Source organism: Diadema setosum, chromosome 11 (assembly GCF_964275005.1).
Source record: "Diadema setosum chromosome 11, eeDiaSeto1, whole genome shotgun sequence".
NCBI classification, from domain to species: Eukaryota; Metazoa; Echinodermata; class Echinoidea; order Diadematoida; family Diadematidae; genus Diadema; species Diadema setosum.
The window spans coordinates 38583459-38602822 of record NC_092695.1 but is presented as its reverse complement, the minus strand read 5'-3'; the positions used below and the strand labels follow the sequence as shown (position 1 = coordinate 38602822).

The 19364-nt window shown below is 38.6% G+C and overlaps 1 protein-coding gene across 1 annotated transcript in view; it reads left to right on the top strand.

Annotated features, from left to right (window-relative positions):
• Positions 1–19131, top strand: part of LOC140235516 (uncharacterized) — a 38168-nt gene extending 19037 nt beyond the window's left edge. Inside the window, exons 3-4 of the mRNA XM_072315540.1 lie at positions 13327–13402; positions 18948–19131. Of these exons, the coding sequence (XP_072171641.1) occupies positions 13327–13402; positions 18948–19131 (260 nt within the window). The remainder of the gene's footprint in view (positions 1–13326; positions 13403–18947) is intronic.
• Positions 19132–19364: the final 233 nt, after the last annotated feature.

Below are 19364 nucleotides of genomic sequence, written 5' to 3'. Positions count from 1 at the left end.
CCACCTCCCGATGGGTTTAGTTGAGGTCAAGGCTCGAAGTGATCAATTCTCAGCCCGACAGCCCCGCAATGCCCTATGGGAGATGAGAGACGAAGGAGAGGGGAAACGGGGTGGCCCGGGGGAGGAGGAGGGGTGAGGAGGATGAGGAGGGGTGAGGTGGGGGAGGAGGAAAGAATGAGGACTTGAAAGTGAAGTGAAAGTGAAGGGGATAGAATTAGGAAGAAATGGATGTTCGAAGAGGAAGGATGGAGAGGGAAATATCAATAGGAGGGAATAGATTGAGAGACACTTCAGGAGAAGAAAATTCAACGCCAACGTCTTAAAGCCACCTAGCATGGTGTGAAGAATGATAATACACTTTAAACACAAGTTTTCAATCTTGCTAAGACGCATCCAACAAAGATTATTATTCGGCATTGTTGCAATTATGGTAATTTGCACAGCGATTAAAATGTGATACACTATTAGTTGAATTTTTGCCTCTTATTTTGCTTCATTAATTTTTATTATATAAACTGTTGTCCTGAAAATCACGTTTTCTGCAGTCAAGGGTATGGTTAGCGGTTCATGTAAGCGTGACTGAAATAGCGCAGTGAGATTCCAGTAACACTACATGTAGTAGGAAACAAAAAAACAAAAAACAAAAAACAAAAAAACAAAAAAAAAACCAGAGGCGCTAGAATCAAGGAGAAGCTCCTTGCTTAAATCCAAGTGCAATTAGATGGAGACAACTTTTTAACGAACCTTATTCCTACTGTCCTCAGCTGTCCGAATGACCTGCCTACGAAACGTGACGTAAAAACATAGGTCATTATTAAAGTATATGCTGTGATTTCGGGTTCACAGTTTGTAATACATATACCCCTTTTGTACTGCGCATGACTTTAGCTCGCTTCTGAAGCGAGGTAGCTTTAGCTCGGACTAGAGACAAACAAACTTAAAAGGAGCAAGTTTCATCCACGAAATGATATGTGTCTATGTATATCATATTTTCACCAAAGAGCAATGTTTGTCACAAGCAAATATACAAATCAGATTAAATGATAGTATCTTGACTTCTAAACTTTCTCTTCTTATGTTGTAAAATGAAAATAATACAGTTATGCTTTGGGTCGACAATTTAAGACAATAATGAAACCTCCTTTCCTTTGATTTATTACAAAAGCTTAGTACAATTCTACTATACCTGTAATTTGATTCCAGGTACAAAGCTGAAGAACAGTTTGTAAAAAGGATATATAGAGAGATTCGTGTCCAGGGCCATATGAGACTTTAAATTGATATTAAATTCATCCTAATAATATCTCTATCAGGCCGTATTGTTGAACTTACTATAGCTATCAAGGTAAGTATTGAACAAGGGATGTTAATTTACCTAGAAATCCTCTTTGGCAATCAATTATATTGGAAGTTAACACAAAATATGTTTGTGCTTTTGTCTGACCTTGATTTCCAAAAGTGAGATCAAAATAATCTGCAGCAAAAGTAGGTCTTTCTGTTAGTCATTTCTTTTAAAAGAATTATTCAAAGGATTTCCTCTTGCTCGGTTGAATGCTCCTGTGGTGGTGAAATAAAGAATCAAGACGCCTTCAAATGGTAACAGGATGCACGGTGAACAGTTCGTCAAAAAAATACACCTCAAAATCATCGCTCCGAAACGTGTCGACTCAAATGGGGTAGCCAAATGGAAAATTTGAACTTGTTTTCCCCGACTGTCCTTTTCTCCCCCCCCCCCCCCCCAACATCTGTGCAGTTTTGGGGTTTACAAACATGCGCCGGATTATCTCGATTATTGTTTATCATGGCCACGCGAGGTCGAACACCAAAATCAGTAATTGTAAAATTGAAAGAGCAAAGAATAAGTGGAAGCAAATCAGTCTTTCAACAACCCAATACAGTAACGCATTGATTAAGATTAGAAGTAACACCTGATGGGTCACCATTACTTTAGTAGTATCACTAATTACATGGGAGCATGTAGGCATTGTGGGCAAATCATACGAGGAATTAAAAAGAAAGAACAATATTAGTTCGTCGTTATAACAGAATCAACATGTATTAATGTGATGAACAATAATTGGCACGAACAATCTCAATGTAAATGTCCTCCATTCACTCGGGATTGGATCCTTCGAAGGTTGCGGGTTCCAGTTGGCGACATTAACTTTGTTGATGAGAATGATGGCAACTCCCCAAGCACAACAAGTCGGGAAACTATTTGAATGGTTAAAGTCACAAAATTAATTGTGTATTATGATAATTTGGTTTGCTATAGGACATACGTGATGTTGCTAAACTTCAGAGACGGTCGTATTGACGAGCTGTATATGCGAACTATAATTGATGTGCTCTCTGTATATTTCTATTCATTGTGCTCATTCCCCTCTTCAGCGCTTCATATCCATAGCGTGCAATCTGTATAACCTGTGCAGCTGTCTTCCTTTGATTACTCTTTCTTTCCTTCTTTCTTTCGTTCTTCCTTCTGTCACTTTCAATTTGATAATCACTTCGACGTTCCAGTCTCTTGGTGTCTGATGAATTCCTTTTCAAATACACCTGTTGCCAGCAGCGATTAAAGGAGATATCGATCACCGACTGCGGCGAAACCCAACACGTCTGGAAACATACAGTATTACAGCAAAGTAAAGATCAGTCTCAATTCGCGATCGCAAACCAAAACCGAGTGGAAGAGAATCATTGATCGATCGCTTTATGAGTGTGTATATAATTCTGTAGTGATGGTAATGGAGTGTGCGTGTATTTGTGTTCTTGTATAACATCTCCGATAATAAACAGAGCCGCAGGCATCGAGTGGCCTGTATCATGCATCGTGTAATCGACACTTAACAGCAGTTGATGCGACTGAAGATCATATAGTTGATGAACGACAGCAACCATGAAGGACACGCATGAGACATGCTTTGATATACAATTATTGACTTCTCTCTCTCTCATGCTCTCTTTCTCCCCTACTCTTCCTGTCTCATTGTACAGGTTTTGAAGATTAGACTCACGCGATCCTGAAATGTTATCTCATACATCAAGGTTTGAGTGTGAATTTGATTGAGGTGGTAAGAACTTTTATACTTCAATTAAGATTGTCATCTTTTACAGTATGGATAGCTGTTGTAGTGAGGAGAATAATTTACAGTGAGATCAAAACGATTAAAATCTTGATACTGAGCATGCCAGGATCATCTCTACATACAGAGGAAGAGGACATGTAGTCTTATCAAAAGTCATTGCCCAAATTAACATCGATTTTTGTCTTTTTGTTTGTATTACGAGACATTTGAAGAACCGTGATCCTTTCACAAGATATCACTCTACAAGTAACTTCTGTCTCTGCTCACAGTGCATACCATGATCAACGAATAAAGTTCATTGTCCTCATCACGCGTTCCCTCATCCTCTCATGTCGCACCTTGAAGATTACCAGTACTCCGTGATAGCAGGGAGGTGGGAAGATCGAGGTCTCTTCCAAGCTCCCTGGTGATAGCAAGGAGGTACCTCTTTGGTGATGGTAGATGTGTGCTGTGTGTGTGTGGGGGGGGGGGAGGGGTGTGATTGAAGGGGTTGGGGAGGGGTGGGAGAGAGGAGGAGGAGGAGGGATACCATGGAAAGATGTAAAGAAGAAGGAAGAGGAGGAGGAGGAGGAGAGATTGATGACTTCTGTCAAAAGTGGCTGGTCTTTGATAGATGAGGGAGGGGAGGGATGGTGTGGGATCTCCCTGCACTTTTTTTTCTTCTTTTCTTTGTTAGTGTTTGTTTGCTTACTCGAAATCACAAATGTGTGGATGAACAGAATGAAAGAAAAAAAAAGCAAAGAGGGAAAGATAGATAGAGAAAGAGAAATGGATATAGAGAGGAATTATGTCAGTTCTAAAAGACATACATATAGCTTCCAAGGACATCATCATTCCTTCATCACCTAGGATGACAGTGCAGCTTTACCTTTTTGACCTTATATTCGAGTGGTTCTTACATTTATTTGATTTGAGTTGGATGAGAAAACGTTCATTCTTGATTTCGACACAACCATGATAACCGTATCTAATTGAAGTTTCACTTCATATCATTAGCTTTTACCGGGCACACAATGAAGAAGCAATGTCATGACCCTATAATTTAAAAAGTTCATACATGTCTTAAATTGTTCTGTAATGTAATACATGCATGCAATTATGACAAGTTTTGAAGTGATTTTTCCCTGCTCGAATTTTTTCCATTAAAGGTAACGATCGACTTGGTCGCAATTATAGTTTATTTCCGTTCTACAAATGTATAAACCATATAGGCCTTTCATTTCACAAAACATTATGTTGTTTTAACAATGTGTTAGAAATACGTTTAGTTCTTAGAATTATGTGAAAATGAATTGAATGATAGGGGGACTTTGCAAGATTGACAAGAAAGTATTAAGCATGATGTTTGAAAAGAGCGATCCACTGAGAAGCAGAACTTGTAATTCTAGATACACTTAATGGTGAATGTGTAAATATCATCCAAAATCTGTGTGCACCTTGACTAAAACTATAGAAATTAATGCAGCTAGTATAAAACATATTGTAAGCAGTAATTATCTCAAAGTCCAGAAAAAAATATTAATTTAGGAGTAAGATATTCTAGTCACTTCTGCACATAGCACGTCTGTACTTATTATTACGTCAGAGAACAATCATCATACTGTCTATAAGAAATTAATACCTCATATTGCTGTGAGTATACGCCAATGGCTTCAAACGACAGTAACGACGTATATACATCCAGATGTATGGAAACGTAGTCAAATCACAACTGTATAGACGTATATAGATAAATTGATGTATGAATCGATACATCTATCGATAGACGATTGATAATACAGCATTAATTAGATTGGAAGACAGGCAAATAGACAGAAGAGGTATTGTGATTGATAGTGTGTGTGTGTGTGTGTGTGTGTGTGTGTGTATGATACAGACAGACAGAGAGAGACAGAGACAGATGGAAAGGGAGGGGCGGAAGAGGTATTAAAAAGGGAAAGAAGAAGAGAAACACTTGATAAAAAAAAAACACTTCAAACTTCAGTAATGATTTACAAAAAGTTGACACAGCTGCCCTTCTCTTCACCCTCATCTTGAACACTTTGCTGTCTTGTTGATGATGAATATTTGTGTGTGTGTGTGTGTGTGTGTGTGTGTGTGTGTGTGTGTGTGTGTGTGTGATAGCATTTTCTTTCAGATTGTCGAACAAGACTAGTGTTTTCATTCTCCCGTCCAGAAAACTTCGTTTGAAGAATATCTAAATTCTGTGTCGTAGATGAATAGTTACCTTTGTTTTAAGAGTCATCTTTGGTTACACAGTAAACTGTGTGCATTTGATCATGGTTCCATAACACGGACAGAGTGACCAAGTTGCACTTGTTTGTTTACCGCAGGAGAGCAGATGCCTTCATGCTATTCGATACGCAGAAAAAGCTGTTCTTCATATTTATTTCGTTCGAGTTGAATCAATATGTGCTTTGCGTGTATTGCCTTGCCCAGAGGGCATTGTAATAGTAGCATGGCATATGTCGTGTGACAAGGAAATTAATTTCGTTTCCAAGAAGTCTATAGGCATCAATACAGTGCAGCATAATAATGGCCCGGAATATTCTCGCCACTTTTTGCGGGAGCGATTTTGATAGGATCATTACCATGTATATACTTGGACTGACCGAAAAGAAACATTCCAAGAATAATTTCCTCCACACACTGCAAATATTTGTTGAATAAGACAAAAGCTGAAGCAAAACGGATGGACTTTGATAGAGTTCCCTTTTCCGAGGAATTTCGCGAGCAGCCGACAACTGACACTCGTACGCGTGTACGCACGCACACAGTCACACACAGGCACACTCCAACACATCACAAAATCAATGAAAATAATGCGCTTATACTACGTAAAATACATGTATTTATCACGTTCTAAGATAGACAACTCAATCCATTAAATGATTCTTTGAGTCTGTGATTTTTCTCTCAAGACAATGTCATGGAGCAGAAGGTATATTATGGCGCAAATAGATTGAATGATTATTTCTGCACGAATAACTCACATGATCAATGCACTGTGTTGACTTTTACCAATGTACAGTTCTGACACAGCAAAGTTAACGTACAGCTAACTCTCTCCTTAATTTTCATGATACTCCAAGTTCTAGTGATATTTCATAAATCCATGGTTCACATGATCTCACATTCCAGAGAGTCCCTTCTCCTGGCGTACTCCGTTCTTCCAAATTCTCCCCTTCAAGCTAATATTTACGCCCTCGATTACACTGTCACATCCTCCACTGCAATGAAATTAACTCCCTTTCTATATGAGAAACAATCTGCCATCACTAGGTACTCACTTTCCGAAGAAATGTTTATAACTTTACTGATACTCACTGCGTAGCCTGTGAGATAAAGAGTTTAATTTTTGTTTGATTCATTCTAGACCTTACAAAACAAACAACTAAGCGTATAAAATAGTTGAGAAGTATATGCAGTCTTTAAAGTGAGCTAACTAAGCTTTCATCTTAGGTGGTAAAACATGACCCGGATGAAGCCGACTGGTCCTCGTATCCCCCGCCGCACAATCCCCGGACTAGAGCCGTTAGAATCCCGTGGTGATCCCTCCGGCCAAAACAGGTTAATCCCCGCGGCAATAACGTTCATGACCAAATTTCATTCCCCCTCTACCTTCTCTCCCTCTTAGGAAGTATCCCGCTAGGAGAATTAATGTTTCTTCCTCCGGTTTTTGTTTTCTCCCGTTTGTAAGAAGTTGAATTGAGACGATCACTTAGGGGTCCCTAGAAAGAGAAGTAGGAAATCCCGCTTCGCTCACAATTGCCAATCCCATTAATTGGAGTACCTTCTTTAGTTCCATAAATACCAGGAAAACGGGTAGAAAGTTGGATAAACTTTGGAAAACCGAGCAGTATACTGTTGAGGAAGAGTCCAAAAGTTATGCCTGTCTTAAAAGTGTATTTACGTTCATAGAAGTGTGTTGAAGAGATGTCTACTTCTTCTTGGAAAGTACAGTCCACCATCGGGTGTAATAGGTATAAATAACGCACGCACACACACACACACACACACACACATAAATTGTGTGATACGTGTTCGGTATCCAAGCGAATCATTCACCCCTCATTCATTAAGATGAGACATAAAAATGCGTTCTGGAGTCACGTTTTTCTATTATTTACACGAGTGAAAAGACTTCGTCGATTAAAACGATGACATTGTAGAATACCATTTGATCAAGCTTAAAACAACAACAGCAAAAAAGAGTCTCACGAACATTAATGACGTATTTGTACTTGCTTGGGGTATATCGATGGGTTGAACTTGAACACCATGGACAGTGATGGATATGAAACAATCGTCAGCCTTGATCTGAGCCTATAAGCGTCTCCGCCCACGCCTCATGTACACCGTGCATCGAACATGAAAAAGTGGACCCTGAGAGGGCATACGCAGGTAGCGAAACAGAAACAAATATTTTGTTTCCATGGAAATTTTGAATTGGCTATTCTGGGAGGAAAGAAGTCAGTGAAGTGAATAAATTTGAATTTGGAAAACAAGAGACGTGTAAGAAAGTCAGCCCAACTCGTGGCGAACATTAGTCAGTCGTGAGCAGGCTCCACACTCTTCTCCAAAAAAAAGTTTTTGCTTTAACATTCAAGACTCATGAGGCTTATGCACTTAAATTTGATTAACAGTCACGCCTGTCTCATTACATTCCATTGTATTGCATTAAATGGTCCAAAGCAAGCAGGGAATGAACACAACTCTCAGGTGGAATGTTTAAATACCATTAACCCGCAGAGACAAACGCCTTAACGGCTAGCCGACCAGATCTGATTTAAAAGGTGACTAATGTTTTGTGTTGTTATTATCTCCGTTTCATAAAAGAAGGTTTGACCCGATTCATAAGGAAGTTGCGTACTTCTATTCTATATTTGTCTACTAAGTATATCTAAGGATTCGACGTCCTCATTACCGCCTGATTGATTTAATGAGCTAGACGCAAATATGTGTACATAAATATCAAAAGTTAAAGAGCAGAGGCACATTGGAAATACCCATTGGCGCATGGAGAACGAACTTGACCCAAATGACACTAGATTCTACATTGAAAAGAGTCAACGAGGTGGGAACAATTGGAAATCTTCATAGAGATGGTACTTTGATTCCAAAGCAGCAATTCTATGAGACGTTTTGTGTGTATGCCATGCAGTGATGACAGGCACAGGGATTAGATGATATCTCAGCTGTATTCTTCTGTCTTTTTTTTTTTTTGCCAGGTGTACTAGATATTTTGTTTATTCAACGCCAGTTGCTCCAATTTAAAACCAGACGCAGTCACCCTACAGGTCTGAAATGAAATCTTGAACAAATGAGGGCAATCGCTCCTCTGTCGCCTCACAGCCGCAGTAATGGTTGTGGTGACAGTTTTTCATGGGCCAACAAGTAACGTATTTTGTGATGTCTTATCTCGCGGCAGTATCTTGAGAAAAGAAAATAATGATTTAGATACATTGCTGCATGGCCATCCTATATGGGGATATTCTCACAATAATGCTCAACAACCAGAGGGTTTTATTAGTGACGCGTAAATCATTTAATTTGCTTAACAATTAATTTTATTTTGAGGTGGAATGATTACATTTGCGAGAAGTTACAAAATAGGATCTACTTATCGAACTCAAGTAGGAATTTTGATCATGAAATGCCATAAAGATCTAGTATTTTATGTGTGCTTTTTTTTAAAGTAGATCTTACTGACGTGTTATTGCAATTTACCGTTATCATAGGCCCCGTGGTCCGTCATGCCCCTGTTGTTTTCAATTTTTTTCTGCTTCATCAATTTGAACAACATTATACAGCTCAATCACAGTTTAACAATCCTTTCGATTGAACCACCACGATGCTAGGTAAACTAAGTAAAAGTAAAAAAGTTATTGTCATAAATGGTAGAACCGTGTTTAATTAGTAACAAAATCGACAGGAGGTAGCAGTGGAATATAATGACTCGAATGCACATTGTACTGAGTATAGGATGAGATGTCTTCTTCAATAGACTCTTCACGTCATTATCCACTGATGGTTTTTGTAGATAGGCGACATTGCATGTCATTGTAGAACATCGCTGACTAGAGCTGACTGAAGTCAAGGAATGTGTGTGGGAGCAAACAATGGCCCGAAAAATGCACCACATTTTGTTCAGTCTTACAACAACAACAACAACAACAGAAGAAACAAAAATAATAAAATCGCGGCAGTTCTCATATATATATATATATATATATATATATATATATATATATATATATATATGGGAACTATGTAGAATTCACTTGTTAGACTATTAGAAAACTTCCGTACAGTGAATACAACACCAAGGAGGTATACCACTTCGTAAATATCGAAGTGAATTCATGTCAGGCACGTATGAAATCCATCATCCCCAACGTCTCTGTCTCTACCCCCTTCACCCACCCCATCCCCACCCCGCTGTCTCTGTGCTGTGTTCTGTTTCCGTTCTCTGTTGGGACAACAATCGACCAGAGAGCCATGCAACTTTTGGTCGAGTTCTCTGCCATCTTCATGATCGATGTTTGTCGGAAAACAATTTCCCCAATCTTTATCCAAAATTAAGCTTGAATTCACTATCGCATACTTTCAGTGAACGTCGTAAATTAGAGATGGGAGAGAGAGAGAGCAGGGTAATGATGCAAGTGAGCACATCTACGCGTTGGGGGGGGGGATAAATAGAGCGATACCTCTATTGTACATACATAATAATGAAACTGTATAGTTAGAAGAATATTTATGCGATGATTTCGAAAGGGTCGTGTATAATCGATCCCCTCTGGCGGTTGCTTGGCATCTCTGTCAAAAGAGTGTCAACATTCTTTTTTCCCCATCATTCCTCCACAATGCACGTCCACATTCCTCTCTTTTTTTACATAAGAGCTTATATGAGGCCGCCTCGAGCACTAATGAGTACTGATGGAGATCACGCAAATTATAGTTTATACCCTGGAACATTTTATTCGCGAATTCAGCCGGTGGACGCCACACTTAAAGGGATTGTATTGTATTAGTTGAGATGAGGATTCAGCTTTTTTTTTTTTTTTTTTTTTTTTTTTGCGAGATACTTAAAAACCACTTTATGAAATGTTAAAGAGCATGTGTATAATCTACCCATGCCTTTTTTTTTTGTGCTGCTTCCTTGACCCCCAACTAATGCATTTTAATGGTGACCCTGCCATGTCATCATCCTTGTTCATTGCAATTTGTTATAACTTTCGAAAATATTTTTATTTTAAATGTTCTTATTCTTAAGAGCATGATAATGTCAAATTTTACGTGATGAAAATCCGGTTTGAAATGACCGAGATATCCAAAAACAAAGTAAAGCAAAGCGATCCTAATAAAAGGCGAGTCCCACTTTTCATTAGGATCACTACGTTTTGGATATCTCAGCTATTTCAAAACCAATTTTCATCAAATAAACTTTGAATTCTCCTTACAGTTATTATGCTCTTTCATGATTTTATTTAATAGGAAGTTTTCTCATTATCTAAAAAAAGAAAAGCGATCTTAAAAAATTCTCATCCTATCCGAAACTATACCATCCCTTTAAGACTGGATTTAATTCATTATTCATCCTCCTTGCATCATTACCACCCCGTCCCCATTTGAAATGATCAAACTGTGCGTGCTCTGGCTGCTAAGATCAATGAGGGCAACATTGTAATTTAACCAAAGGAAAAAAGAAATGAGAGTATTCCAAACAGAGAAATACATCATTTGAGATCACGGTACAAATTAGACGAAAGAGCCATTTATCACATCGAGGTACGCCGCTTTTGGTTGACTAAAAGTTTTGTTCCTAACGAATTGAGAGGCAAGCATCATTGTTGTGGAAAAAAGGATAAATGATAATCACATGTTAAGATAAGCGATTTTGGTTGATGATGAGTTATAATTAATTTTGTAGAAGCTTTATGTTGTTGACGGTTGTGTAAGGAAAACAACGAGTCGTGTAAAAATGGGTACCAGCCAACGCTAGGGTGATGAAAATGGCAGGGCCCCTTGGTAGAGCAATGGCAACACTGAAGAAGCTACCCTGGGTGAATAAGACTAAGTTATTATCATTCGTGAAAGTAGCATGAAAATGTCTTTTGAGGTGTCCATATTCCGTATTATCTTTCTGCTTTTGAAGGTTGTTGTTTTTTTTTAATTCTATAATCGGCACAGTCTTGCTGCTGTGACACTGAAATTTTGCTGCTTCATAACGATCTTGACATTTGAACTGTAGTAGCAAGCTTGTATGTCGTAGGTATGCCCTTCACGTGTCATTGTGAAGTCCCAACTTCATGTAAACGCACAGTGATCTCAAAACTAAATTCAAAACTAGCCTGTCATGAATTTCCACTTTTACCAAGCCTTGTACCAATTTAAATTATCTTGGATCTCAAGAGTTAAGAGGAGATTTTGTATCAATGAAGATATTTAAGTCCTCGGCTATTGAAACAATCTGAATCTCATATGCATTAATCTTTGATGGTCTTCAGTAGGATCCTACGTCACCATCACCATGCAGTTTGTCTGTTTTAGTTGAATTGAGTTTAAATGCCACTACGTATTTTTTTTTTCTTTTCAAATGAAACATTTAATCAATGAAACAAAATGTCAAGGATGCAAATATAACGCAAAACACAAGCTTTCAGCATGAAATAATGTGGAAACAGTTGGTAAGATCTGCTCCGCATAGTTTTCTGAGGATATGAGTTTTAGGACACTAGTAAAGCAAGCACACACTAAAACGCACACACAGACAATTGACACACACACACACACATACTCACAGACAGACACACACATACACACACAGATAGACACAGACAGACGCACATACATAAAGATACATACATGCACAAGGAGAGAAGAAGGTGATAAAAACCCATGCCTCCTTCGTGTCGAAAATAGCTCAAAAGGGGTGGCCAGGCCAATGGAGATAAATCGGACCGAGATAACGTCTGGCAGGTATCGCGATAATGGCATCTAAATTTCAGTCGTCGTTTCTTGTGCTCGTATCTTCACTTTTTTGTGTGTGTCTCTCCTCTCTCACTCTTCGCACTTTGTCGAAAATACTTGTACGTCGAAAGAAAAGGTGTTGCCAGCAATCGTACCTGTACATGAAGGTGTGTTTGTAACTTGCAGTGAATTACATCGACGTACCTGGGCGCCGATAATGCTCCGGGTTTGACAGTTCATCGAGATATCACACATGTATGTTCGATATAGATGCCCCGATTGAGACCGATATATCGCTGCTATATCAGCGTTATATCAGGGAGGGCCTAGCCAAAACGTGTCGTCTGCTTGAAATTCAGTGAACGCCTTGATGTTGTACTATAAGAGTTTACAGTCGATTGTACTAGATTTAGGCACAGCCCTCACAGCCTGTCTTCAAGGCATTGGATGATTTTTTTTCCTCTCTTCACTCACTCTCTATCTTGTTCTCATTCCTTACAATTATTTTCGGAGAGCACACATTAATATAGAGTGCAGTATGATAATGGAGTGCAGTAGTTATATGTGTCATGACACGTCATGACATGCCGTCTGTATACAGACTGTACATTTCACTGTCTTTTAGAATAACTTGTCTGACACGTATCAACCATGACTTGATCTTGGTTATCTTGAGGCCAGTCAAAGGATAAATGTAGTAACCAATGCAATGGCGCCTTTGGGCTATTGCATAAAGCATACTCAAGTACAGGAAAATTACGGAAGCCGTTGTCAGTAAACCATAGGGTCAGTTTAATCATTATCAGAGTCCTGTACAAGCTGAAAGCATTCTTTCAAAATCTTGCCCGTTCATGTGATTTCATTCCTACTTTTTTTTTTCCACAAGTCCTGTACCAGGGTCCCTCTCCAACATTTAGATTTCTTTACTTTGGATCTCCTTATGGTCACCTTTATTCGTGAATGCACTCTTGGCGGATGTATTTATTTATTTATTCATGTTCTTTGTGTTTGTAAGCATGCGCGAATTTTGTTTCGTCTGGCCGTCCCTTTTCCCCTCAGGTGGATCTGTACTCGCATAAGCGCCCACGGTAGCCCAGCCTTTTTAACTCTTTCTCTTTTTTGTGTGTTTGTTTGTTGCGTGTGTGTGTATGTATGTATGTGTATATGTGAAGTGTTGTAACTTGTGCTATGTTATTTAGTTGAACATGTTGACAGATATCCGTGCATGGCGGTAATGCTTTCTTCTCCCTTTTTATTATCTTGGCAGGTTGCACAAAGGTGTACACGAAGAGTTCACACCTCAAAGCTCACCAGAGAATACACACAGGCGAGAAACCATACAGGTAAAAAAAAAGAACATGTTTTGTGAACAAAAATTGAGTGTTTTTCGTAAATAGATCGAGACGTCGAAAAGGCGGCGATAAACATGTAGTATGTCATCTCTGAGTAGCAAGGTCACACGGATTTACTTACCGGTAGATATTTTTTTTTTTTTTGACTGATATGTGCTCGGATGAACAAACGAGTTATTTACTGATGAATGAATGAAAAGGAGATGAATGGGTGGAATGCTGAAAGTATAATTGTGAACACAGCAGAACCAATTTGTGAATTGATAAGTGACGGTATGATTAGATTATTAAATGAATACCGGTTATTAAGGGAGACTACTCGAACTTCTTCAGCATTTTTACCTTTCACGCAGACGACGATAACTTTAAATATTTTCTCCAGCTCGACTGTGGCTTAATCGTGCGAATGTATTAAACCTTACACCAAATTATAACAGCTAGATGACTCATAAGTTCACATTGGTCCGCCTTCCTTAACACGACGCCAGCAAAAATCATCCATATATCACCCGCCTTGATTGATTGATTGATTGATTGATTGATTGATTGATTGATTGATTCCAATCCAGGCCATTTATTCGGCAAAATAAAACACAAAACTGTATATTAGTGGCGTTTACAATGAGAGCCAGGCAGCCTTGAAAGCATCTTGTGCTTGTATTAGGTTGCCTACACGTGAAAATACTATATACTTTACAACGGCAACATATTTTACAAATAATTCTGTGGGAAGTCAAGTAGATAAATAAGACAGATTACATACACTCACACACACAATATACACATAAACATGCAGTATACACAGGGATTGAGACAGGATAGATAAAAAGAACATTGTCTACTCAGTCATGGCTAACTGTTCAAAAAAGAGCGCTTCAGTAAGTACTTAAATCTAGAAAGAGTTGTGCTGTATTTCAAAGCAGTACAGCCTTCTCTGGCATAAGCTCTCGGTGCACGATTTAGTTGTGTTTCCATCCATAAGTATGGCATGGTATACACGTCTGACAGACCAGGAATAATATGAGAGGAAGACCGTGACATTCTAGGTTCAGTCGAGTTTCTGCACAATATAATAGCTTTCTGCGAAAGAAGGACAAACAATACCTCTTGGCATACTTTTCTATTTATAGACCCAAGTACACCAGCACATAATGGGATAAATGTCTCCCTTCTCTCTCTCTCTCTCTCTCTCCAAATATTGTTGTCTGTCTATCTCTATCTATCTATCTATCTGTATGTCTATCTATCTATCTATCTATCTATCTATTTATCTATCTATCTGTCTGTCTACCTATCTAAGTATATATACGTATATATATATATATATCGGTGTCAGATGTATATGTATATATATATATATATATATATAATATATATAATCAATATCTTTCTGTCTGTCTACGTATCTATCTATGTATCTGAATATATAACATATATATATATACCATATCTATCTATCTATCTATCTATGTAGCTATCCATTTATATATCTATCTACCTGTCTTTCTATGTATACATGTATGTATCTATCTATCTCTTGAACAGAGAACAGAAAGCAATGTGGAAACACTGAGCGCATATTGCTTATTGGATGTGTGTCCATTCTGATCTCCTCCCCCAGCGCAACACTCATCTTCCTATCTCACTCCATGCATCTCCCTCCACCAATGTTTTCATCTCTCTTTCTCCTCACCTGCGTGTGTGTGTGTGCGTGTGTGTGTGAGGGAGAGAGAGGGAAGCCGGTATGTTGTCTGAAGGTTTTCCTTTATACGTGACCTCATTATCAGGTCGTCTTTGTAACACGTCTTTTTGTCTGTTCCGTCTGATGTTGAGCGGTCCAATAGCACGAAAACAAAGCCGCGGACAACATTCAGACACGTTTTTATGTTTGCCTGCACGCACGAAATGAAACATTGTTAAAGTTCAAAAAAGCCACCTCAATGCCTCAGATTACGAAAGGATGTGTAATCATAAACAGCTGGTTATTACAATCCATGAAGTAGACCGAAATAATTACTCCATGAAATAATCCGATATTTTTGAATCGTCTCGCTGTGTCTTTCATTGGTATTTTTAGACATCCCTCCACGATCATTGCGCATATAACAAGCTTAAAGCTCGTGACAAAACACAGTCCGGGATATTTACTTACCAAAACATGATGACTTCACGAAAAGTGAGCTACTCTTTGACGTTGTTTCCTAGAGAAACATTCAAAAATAATTACTAAGATAATGTTTGACCGAGTCTAACAATCATTCATAGTAATGGAAACGCAGAGAGATTTGAATAACCATTTCATAAAACAAATATGGCACGATGTTTTAGCCATTTACCCGCTTTTCATGTGCAGCAGAGCGGACCGATAAATCAAGTTCAAAACGTGCATGAAACATGTCAAACAAAGGTCAAATTTATGTTTGGATATAAATAAACTCTTCGTCCGCGTATTGATTGTCTCCTCCCAGATCCGTTGAGACAAATACCACGTGTCCGATGCACCATCTTGTATTGAGGAAATGTAGTGAAAAAGATGCTAGAAATCTACATCACGAGCTGACACAAATAATCTTTAAAACGGTTCCAACGTCTGAGTCTTGGTACATGGTAGTTTTTTCCTACAAAATATTCCGATGGAGTTTTGACTGGAAGCGGTTCGTCTCGATTAAAGGGATCGTACAGTTTTGGTTGAGACCTAATTTCCGGTTTCTAACATTTTTTGGTGAGATAATGAGAAACCTCTTATGAAATGTGAAAGATCATGTAATTCTATGAGGAATTCAACGTTTATTTGATGAAAATTGGTTTTGAAATGGCTGAGATATCCCAAAGAGAGCGATCTTAATAAAGTGTTGGACCCGATCGCTTTGTTTTACTTTGTTTTTGGATGTTTCAGTCATTCCAAACCCGAATTTTATCAAATAAACTTTGAATTCCTGGTAAAACGGTATGCTCTGTACTATATCATAAGTGTTTTCTTGGTAACTTGCAAAAAGTTAAAAGCCCAATTCTCATCTCCACCAATACTGTACATCCCTTTAAGTCCTCGTTAGAACGGTCTTCGTTAATCTTCAATAAGATGATGTTCATTTAGCGCCTTACCATATCCGTGTAGGTCATCACCTGGAAGTGACGTCACTCATTCGTATTGACTGTCAAAATCAACAATAAGAAAGAGTTGTGATTAAACCTGGAATATAGATTTCAGGAAGTAGTTCATCTGCGGGAGAAAGCGTAATGTTGGAGATTTTTCATTCATGAGAATAAGTAATGTCTTACGTAATGAGATGGTCACAAGTCACGCCACAACAATGTGACCAAGACTCCCATTTTTAAAAGCCCACAAGTCAAGAAGCTAGGTACTTCCAATCATATCATTTTCATATTGTTACTATCAGTTGTAGTAATGGTAATGAACTAGTGACCGATAAAAAACGATTGTTAGTCATATTTTTCTTCGATGTATGTGTTTTCATATATCACTACATTATTGTCCTTAACCTGGAAATAATTGCCTGCTTATACCGCTATCCGTGTCTACTTATTACCGAGGATTATCAAACCACATAGTGCGAGCTCGGTGCCTGGGAATAGGGGAAAATGGTGTATTATTTGCATGGTACAATTTCCACGCTTCGACAATTTACGCACAATTCTCATGATAGGCCGGTTATCGCTCATTCTCGTAAATGGACGCGTAGTGTTCGATCACTGTCGTTGTCGTAGTTAGTTCGCATTATCGATGATTCTTCTACCTTTATTAGAGAAAATGAATTAAAAATAGTGACAATAAACAGCAGATGGAGAGGGTTCATACACAACGTCTATTTCATTGTAAACACTCCGCATCGTGTACTGACAATATTTAGTCCCTTCAAGCACTGCCGGTACACTCTTTAAGGTCATTTTTGTGTATTCTGAAACCAGTCTTATAATAGTCTGCATAAGGAGTAGAATAGCACTTTATTCCGAACAGTAGTTGATTGGTGAAACGTATGAGAAACAATTCATCTTTGTTTAAATAACTCATCCGTAACACTTGCCAAAACGGCCCTCATTCTTTTTAACAAAAGCATCGATCGTACGTGAGAACAAACTCTTAATAGCCTTGTACAAAGTGACATGATCGAAATATTATGTCAAGATAATCGTCACGGCTTCCATGTTTTGGCATCATTGAAATGCAATGTAGGCCCTACATGCGGATGATCTAGCGCCTTATCCTTTGATTGTATAATATACTCACGTTTACATCCCGTACCTTTGGGTTTCTTTAATTCTTTTTTTTTTTCACTTGGATTAAAGTGGCACTAAGATTACATGATTTCATTCGTCTTAACGTGTTCCAAAGCTGACGTTCAAGAGGCGATCTTCGTCTATTTGCAAAGTTTGCAGATCTAATGTATTATATAAACACTGCCGTGTCACGATGGAATTTTTCTCTTCTCCCACGCATTGGCATTTAAAGCTGAGTGCGTATGTGTGTGTTTGTTTGTGTGTGTTTCTGTATGTTTGTACGTTTGTTTGACAAGATTAGTGATAGTTATGAATAAAGTGATAATCTAGAGTGATAATTACTGAAGTGATGAAAGTAACTGTAGCGGGGGAACGTAACGGGAAAAAGCGAGTGTGTGTTATAGTGTGTACCCTATCCATACGCAATGGAAGCAAAATCATTCATGGTAAGAATGTTATACATACATGATGAAAGGTCTGTACAACTTATGTCTGTACATATGAGAATTAATGTGATCAAGCAGCATTGATGGAATACTAGCTGCTATAGCGTTACTATGTGTGTGTGTGTGTGTGTGTGTGTGTGTGTTACGTTCTTTTTCGTCTTTAGTATTTGATTTTTGATAAAAGCATAAGGAGTAAAATTATAGCAATTGAGCAAGACCATAGTTACCTGAGAAGATGTTGATTACGGTTCTTTGTACATGGTATCACATGCATTTCTCTCTAAACAAGTTTGGTCATTAATAAAACACACAAACACACACACACACATACACACACACAGCGCAAACTGTGAAATATCTGACATTGTAAGAATAAAGGTTTTTGATTGATATTGGGTATGCGATGCAGTCATTTTGAATTGAATGCCGTAAAAGCAATCAATCTTTTAGCCGATCAATTGATTGATCATACCCTGCATTGTAACCATCATGTGTAACATGGTAGGCTTTAGTATCAAAATCATTACAGCGTCTACATATAAGTATCAGGAAAGTAATAAACTATAAGCTATCATTAACATTTGATGTCAAGTAAGATGACATTAGACATTTTTCATATAAAGCTCCCAGATTATTTTCATAAAGATAGTTCTGACGAAATTGTACCATTTCAAGTTTTCACCTTTTAGTTTGATAGAACACCTGGCGCATGAAATTCTGAATTAATGTTCAGCGCATCCATTCATTTATCTATGCATCTATTCGATTCTGTCCGTATTGTAGTAGAGTGAAAGCTGAATGGATAGTATTCACAATTTTCTCTCTTTTCTCCGTCTCTTTGCTTTCCTTTGCAGGTGTACATGGAACGCTTGTCAGTGGCGGTTCGCGCGGTCTGACGAGCTAACGAGACACTACCGCAAACACACGGGGGCCAAGCCGTTCAAATGCAAGGTGTGCGAGCGCTGCTTCTCCCGCTCTGACCATCTCTCGTTGCACATGAAGCGCCACCAAGACAAACTGAACCACCACCGACAGTAACTGCGGCGCCAAAGTCGGGGGCCAGGAGCGAAGGCCATAGCTGGCCAGCAATGAACTACATAGAACCGGACAGAAATTCACGTAGCGGGGCTGGTATTGATCAAAAAGACTCACGATAGATTGGTATGTCGACGAATAGTTCGCTGGAACACTATTTGTCAGCTCAAGCACAAGCTGAGGAACTTACAACGCTCGGAGTAGACAACTCGGACAAGACCCTCTCGTGATTCTAG